Genomic DNA, 7,473 nt, shown 5'->3' with positions numbered 1-7,473 from the left:
TCTTATGGAATGCTTGTTTGTTTGTAATTAACTGCTGAGTCAGATAAGGATGATATCTGGTTAAATGCAGGAAAAATGACAGAACTTTAATTCTGAGAGTTTTGAGTTTCCATTCTGAATGGCATGTGTTTAGTAATACTGACTTTGGACAGCAGGTGGCAGCAGTCTTCTGAAACGTGTGTGTGTGTGTGTGTGTGTGTGTGTGTGTGTGTGTGTGTGTGTGTGTGTGTAAGACAGAGAGAGATTTCTGGGAGAATTCTGTGCAAAAATCATTTAAAATTTTGCACAAAATATGTTAAAATTTGGCATGTTATTTGTCAAAATGACACATCAATTTGTTATTTTCACAGTTTATTTCAAACTACTTGTCAGCAAGCAAATCTGTAACAATAAAGACCAAAAATAAATAAATAAAAATACCTCAGGAGTAGAGAGTTAAAGAAATTCCTTCAATAACCTATTTCCTGTTTCTGTTAATATTTTGTTGGATGCCTCAGTTTAGGTATGTAACACATGCCAGCTAGGCACATCTTGGGGGAAGTCTCAGACACCAACAACCCTCCACCCCCAAACCCAAAACTGGAGCATCCTTTGGAGCACCCCTGCTGTTCAGACACTGTATCCCCTAATTCACAGAGACCAGCCACAAGGCAGTCGTCCATACACTCGTACCTCTGACTGCAACAGCTCAGCTGCAGGACACCTCCCCATCCCAGCTCAGATGCCAATATGCTCATCTGTGGTGTGTAAGACCACCCTCGTGAATTTAACTGAATCAGCTTAATAAAGTAACATATTACTATATTTATCAGGGATCAAAGGCATATTGGTATTATTTGAGTACCCTCTAGTTTAGCTCAGGGTGAATTGTGTTGCATGATACACTGTCCATCAACAAATGTACTTAACTTTTCAGCAGCTGCTAGAAAATGAAGCTCCATTTTATTACTAATATGAAGTTACTAGACATCACTTATTGTTTCCCTTTTTAGGACTATGGGGTGCTCCTGTGTCTTAGGCTACGGCTACACTAGAGAGCTTACAGAATCACAGCTGCATCAGGGTAGGGGTGTGTCTCCTCCTTTCAGCTCCTTCCTCTCTCCCCCCCCCCCCCATGGAACTGCCCCGGTTAAGTTGCATTGTCTGGGAGCCTGTTTTCTGTCTGCTATGCAGAGTGCAGGTGAGGGGACTAATGTCGGGGGTCCCCTTCAACCCGGTTGACGCTAAGCTGGGCTTGAGGAACAGAAAAAGCTCATCTGCTGGCTCAGGAGGTGGGCTGACTTTAGGTGTGGGCTGGCTGGACCTCTGCCCAGAGTGCCGTGTTCGGGGGGGGGGGGGGGTAGATCTTGAGCAGGTGTCCTGCCTTGTCCTACTGCTCTGCTGCCATTGACAGCCACTTCTGCTTCACTCCCCCTCCCTTAGCCTTGGATGCACCCCTTGCTAAGCTTCTTAGAACCAGGAGCCTGTGCAGAATGATGGGAGGGGGATGATGTTGGGGTATCCCTATCTTTCCACCCATATACCCCTGGTTTCTCCTAAGCTGGTTTGGGATCACAGGGAGCTTGTCTGTGTTCCACTCCTCTGAGTCAGGAGTGGAAACAGCCTGTGACTGCTGCTTTCTGAACAAACATACAGGCTGGTGAGAGCTCCGCTTAAATAGATAGTGCATTCTGTCACACACACTCCCCCCCCCCCCCCACACACACACTCTAAAGCTTCCTCTCAAGAAACAGACACTTCTCACCAACATTCAAACATATTTAAATAATTGGTATTTTATTATTGTTTAACATTGTGGTTTAAAACTGCAATTAATCTCAAACATGCAAAATTATTACTAATTTTAAACAATTTGAACTTGTATCTAAGATATCTATTCTAAGGATGCTATACCTTGCCTGTAGATTTGAATGACCAAGGGGCAAAGCAGTGGGTGGGGGTGGAGAGATGCCAGTCCTTTGCCAAACAATTGCAGATTTTAGGTAGCAAATTCTACTCTAAACCAAACAGTACAGAGTTCGTTCAGTTGTCCCAGAACTGAATTGAGGAGACTTATTCATAATTTTTCTAACTTTATAATGCATATTGAATTAATGCAATAGTAATTATAAATAGTAATTTGAATGCTAATGATGTACTCCGCTCTCTACAGAACAGAAAGCAGATGAGGTCCCAGTTCTGGTGATTTTATAATGTAGTACAGTAAACTTCTGATAATCCGGCACCTTTGGGACCCAGGGGGAGCTGGATTATCGGATATGCTGGAGTATCAGGAGGTACTCCGGAAGGGGGGCTATGAAGGGTTTGGGGGGGGGAGGTGGCAGGGGAAGCCCCGTGCAGCCGCCGGTGACAGGTCAGCTGGGGCTGCAAGCGGCAGCGGCGATTTAGGGAAGCGCCGGGGCAGAGCAGCTGGGGTGCTGCTGGGTTGGTCCAATTGTCCGGCTGGCCAGAGCACTTCCGGGTTCCAGTTGGTGCTGGACTATCAAGAGTGCCGGACCATTGGATGCCGGACAATTGGAGTTTTACTGTATATGGAAAAACATGCTTAGGATTGCTAACATTCATAGTTTAAATTAAATATTCTTCTTAAAATACTCCATTTTCAATGAAAATTTCATAAACAACTTTACTTTCTTGATTTTTTTCTGCTGACAGTTTTAACTGAGTCATATGGAGGGGTTTTCAAAAGCAATGTTTTAAAATTATTTACATTTTTAAAATGATTTGCAAAATAAAAAATATATAAATATTCTGTTGAAAATGGCAAAAAACCTGAAATTCAATAAAAAAAAATCCCTAGCAGACTAATTAAAAAAAATGTTTGCCAATATTTTTAAACCATCCCTGTCATTCATTATTTTTAAAGTGCTGTAGTGCACCTTACTTTTCTAATTGATAAGGCTATGTCTACACAGCAGCATTATTTCGGAATAAATGATATTATTCCAAAATAACAAAAAGCATGTCTACACGGCAAGCCATTATTTCGAAATAGTGGCGAGCTGGAGAACTTCTTACTCCGACTCCTGTAACTCTCATTTTATGAAGGGTAAGAGAAGACGAAGGAAGAGTGTTCTTCCATAGACTTCCTGCTGCGTAGTGATGAAGCTCCTATGAAAACTCGGTGAGTCCTGTGCTTCTTGGAAGATTTTTCTTGTTCAGAGGCTCACAGCAGCCCATAGTTTTAGGCACGATGCCTGGGGCTTTAGTTTGCTGTTTGTTGAGCTCTTTTCATCATTGGCCAGCATATTGTAAAATAGAGAATAAACTCCACAGTCATTTTTCTTGAATGGAAATGGGGTGGTGGGTGTTGGCAGGGGGGAGCCTGGCCCACTGTCTACTCCATGTTCCAGCTTAGGGCCCTATAAATAGTAGCTGCCTGTGTGAATCCCCAACACCTGCTATAACACAGCTCCAAGACCCCTGGGCTACTTGCCCATACCTTCCTTCTTTCCAGTTCATCCTCCTAGTGTTCAGTTGTTGTCTCCTTTCCTCTTACTCCCAGTGGCATGCTCTTTCATCCTCTCAGATACACATGCACCCCAGCTGTAGACAAAGCTTCTTTTATAGCCAGTCTGAACTGGTTTTCTTAATTACCCCAGGTATCCTAATTAACCTAGCCTATTCCACTGCCACTGATTGCCTCTGCTGGTTCTAAACCCACTCCTCCCTGTTACTCTGGGAACAGAGATCTCCTCAGTCTGAGGCTTATCTATTTCACCTCTGCTACTTTTTATAGCCTTTTGTTCTGACCCGGTCAGAGTAGACAGCACCAAAAGCTGAATTAAGCTATTTCAACGTAAGCTACGCAGTTGACATAACTCAAGTTGCGTACTTTAATTAGACTTTTACCCTGCTATGTAGACATGTCCTAAATGATTAATTCTAGTTGCCTTGACCCCAAATTCTCCTCACGTGGAATTTATGTTTTATTATAGTAATAGTGAGAAATAGAATTGCAATGGGTGATTGAATAAAATTGACAGGCTTTACAAAATATAATTATTTATTAGTTTTAATCATAGATAAATGTGTGTAAGGTTCCTCCCTGAACCAAACTAAGACACAATCCTTGCTTGAAATGCCCTGCAAATATGTAAAAAGACACTAACAAAGGCTTGTAGAGAGAGCATGGAAGCAACACAAATACTGATTATGGAAGTGAGTTGCAGGATGAATGGTGTAGTTTACACTGATAAAATGAGGATAATGCACGGGAAGTAGTGCCAAGATGCCACCCAAAGAGTTAAAATTTTGCCCCTATTAAGTTTAAGTTGATCGGTTGATGGTAAAACAATCAGGAGCAGATTTCATGGACACAAGCTGAGGTATAGGATTGAATCAAGGGAAACAATTTGGGAATGCTGTGGGAGATTTGCCAGTTTGCTGTTTAGAAAACAGTAGTTAAAACTATGTGATTAGATGAGCTGGTTGCCCGAAGATAAATTAGACAATCTCATAACTATCACCATTACATGCAGAAATGCTTATTTGTGTACTCCACCCTGAAAATATCATTTGCTGAATACCTAACAATTAGGGCTCTTGATTAATCCCTGTTAACTCATGCATTTAACTAAAAAAATTAAACATGATTAATCACAGTTTTATCACACTGTTAAATAATAGATTACCAATTGAAATTCATTAAATACTAGAAGACTTACCCGATGTTGCTCAGGTCCATAACTTAATTCATTTTTGTTTTTTGGAAAAATGTACATGCTTCATTTAATCATTGCTCGGGGTGGGGCTGGGGATGTGGGGTTCCATATGCAGGCTTCCCTTGGAGAAAGGACTACCGAAGCCCATTCTCACCGCATCTTGGGGCCAGGTGAGAAGTGCTTCTCCATGGTCACTGCAGCTCCAGCGAGCACAGCCAGAGGAGGGGTGCATGTCCCCCAGCTGGGGTAGGTCTATGTTCATTTGTGCCCTGCGCTCCCCAGCCAGAGTGAGGAATGCAGCAAACTGTGCACTTTCTCCTTGCTCCCCGACAAAGGGGAACAGCCAACAATGTTCCTGTATGAATTGGAGGGGGAAGGAGAGCTTCAGCCCCCCCCAGGGCACCTGGGGGTGGGTGGCTTGAGGCTGGGGCAGTTCTGGAAAGGGGGAGCACACCCCCAGCCATCTCCTTTCATCTACCTGGTGATCCTGTCTCTTTTTTGTATGGCTGTCTAGGAAACAATCCCATTCCAAGAACATCCTAGTTTCCTGACACAATCAAACCTTTACCTTACTTTAAGTTATAAGAGGAAGCTGTATACAAATTTGGTGGTCCTAGCCCTTACAGTTTATGAGGAGTCCTTGAACAAACAGACACACACGCACAAACTCTCTCAGATATACAGTAGATTTTTATTACAAATATCTTCACTGTAAAATGATAAACAAAAGTAATACCATCTTTCAATTCACCTCATACAAAAAGTATAGTGCAATCTCTTTATTATGAAGGTGCAAGTTACAAATGTAGGTTTTGTTTTGGTTACATAACTCCACACAAAACAAAACAGCCTACAAATCTACTCTGTCCTACCTCTTGTTCAGTAAATCACTAAGACAAACAAGTTGTATACATTTAGGAGAGAATATCCTGTCTGCTTTTTATTTACAATAACACCTGAATGTGAGAACAGGTGTTCGCATGTCACTTTTGTAGCCAACATTGCTATGTTTTTACACACCAGATACGCTAAACATTCATATGCCTTTTTATACTTCAGCTACCCTGCTTCCATGTTGATTACACTTTTTAAAAAAAAAATCCATTAATTAAATTAGTGACTGAATTCCTCAGGGTAGAATTGTATGCCTCCTAAACTGTTTTACCCTCATTCTGCCATGTGTTTCATGTAATAGCTGTCTCAGATTTTGACCCAGCACATGTTCATTTAAAAACACTTTTACTGCAGATTTGACAAAGTGCAAAGAAGGTACCAATGAGAGATTCCTAAAGATATCTACAGCATTTGACTAAAGATTTAAGAATATGAAGTGACATCCAAAATCTGAGAAGGACAAAGTGTGGAGTATACTTTTAGAAGTCTCTAAAGAGTAACTCTTGAATGGGGAAACTACAGAATCTGAGCCATCAGAAAAAGAAAATCCCCATCTTCTGCTGTTGGCATCTGACTCAGATGATAAAAATGAGCGTGCATTTGTCCACACTATTTTGGATTGTTGTTGAACACAAACTATCATCATCATGGACACATGTCCTCTGGAATGGTAGCTGAAGCATGAATAGGCATATGATTCTTGGCTCATGTAGCATGTAAATATCATGTGATGCCGGCTTCAACAGTGCCATGCAAATGCTTGTTCTCACTTTCAGGTGACATGTAAATAAGAAGTCGACAGCATTATCTCCTGCAAATGTAAAGAAACTTGTTTGCCTGAGTGATTGGCTGAACAAGAAGGCCTGAATGAGCTTATAGGCGCTAAAGTTTTCCATTGTTTTACTTTTGAATGCAAGTGTTTTTTAACATAATTTTACATTTATAAGTTGAATTTCATGGTAAAGAGATTGCTGTACAGTACTTGTAATGGAGGAACTGAAAATACTATTGATTTTGTTTTTTAGAGTACAATTATTTGTAATAAAAATAAATGTAAAGTGAGCACTGTACATTTTGTGTACTGTGATATAATATAAATCAATATATTTGAACATGTAGAAAACACCCACAAATATTTAAATAAATGTTAGTCAATTCTTGTTTAACAGTTCAATTAATCCCATGATTAATCACCATTAATTTTTAATTGCTTGACAGCCGTATTAGCCATTCTTAAATTTCACAGGCTTTCTGCAATTCCACTGTGATGGAATTATTTAGTATAGAGTTTTGTGGAAGAGTGGGAAATTGTATCTCATTTGTAGTTAATTACAAGGGATCTTTATGACTGAGTACTATCTCTGCTTATAAATGGATTTAGCTCAAAGGTACGATCCTGTATAGTTCATTAAATTTTGCTACAATACATTGGTGTCAACCTCAACCTCAAGTGATAGTTCATCAAGAAGAACAAATTAACCCTTTAAATAATCCACTGAAATTAAGCAGAAAGTCCTGACTTCTGTATTCTGATGAGGCTGTAGTCTGTAGACTAAGATATAAGTGTTAAGTTTGTTCTCACTTTACCAGTATTTAGACTACGCAACACAAATTTGATTAGTGTCCATTGTGGAATAATTTGAGGGAGTTTATACATGAGTGAACACAGATGTCTCTGTATAAAATCCCTTTTATTTATATATATGTGTGTGTGTGTGTGTGTGTGTATATATATATATATATATATATATATAAAGGAATAGAGTCTGGCACTCTAACATGAGTAGTAGCAATGAGATAGTTTAACACAGGCAAGCAGGTGCAGCACATGCTAACTACACACTATTCTGCCAGTGCATCTTCATTGTGAAAAGCCCATCTTGCTATTTTCATTTCTCTTGGCTTTGCTACTAAA

The 7,473-nt window shown here is 40.2% G+C and overlaps 1 protein-coding gene across 1 annotated transcript in view; it reads left to right on the top strand.

Annotated features, from left to right (window-relative positions):
- Positions 1-6,929: 6,929 nt before the first annotated feature.
- Positions 6,930-7,473, top strand: part of TSHR (thyroid stimulating hormone receptor) — a 74,778-nt gene continuing 74,234 nt past the window's right edge. The window contains exon 1 of the mRNA XM_089778258.1: positions 6,930-6,946. Coding sequence (XP_089634384.1) covers positions 6,930-6,946 — 17 coding nt within the window. The remainder of the gene's footprint in view (positions 6,947-7,473) is intronic.

Source organism: Pelodiscus sinensis, chromosome 5, assembly GCF_052426305.1.
Source record: "Pelodiscus sinensis isolate ZL-2025 chromosome 5, ASM5242630v1, whole genome shotgun sequence".
Lineage (NCBI taxonomy): Eukaryota > Metazoa > Chordata > Testudines > Trionychidae > Pelodiscus > Pelodiscus sinensis.
Note: the sequence above shows the minus strand (reverse complement) of the source record. Positions and strands in the feature narration are given on the sequence as shown.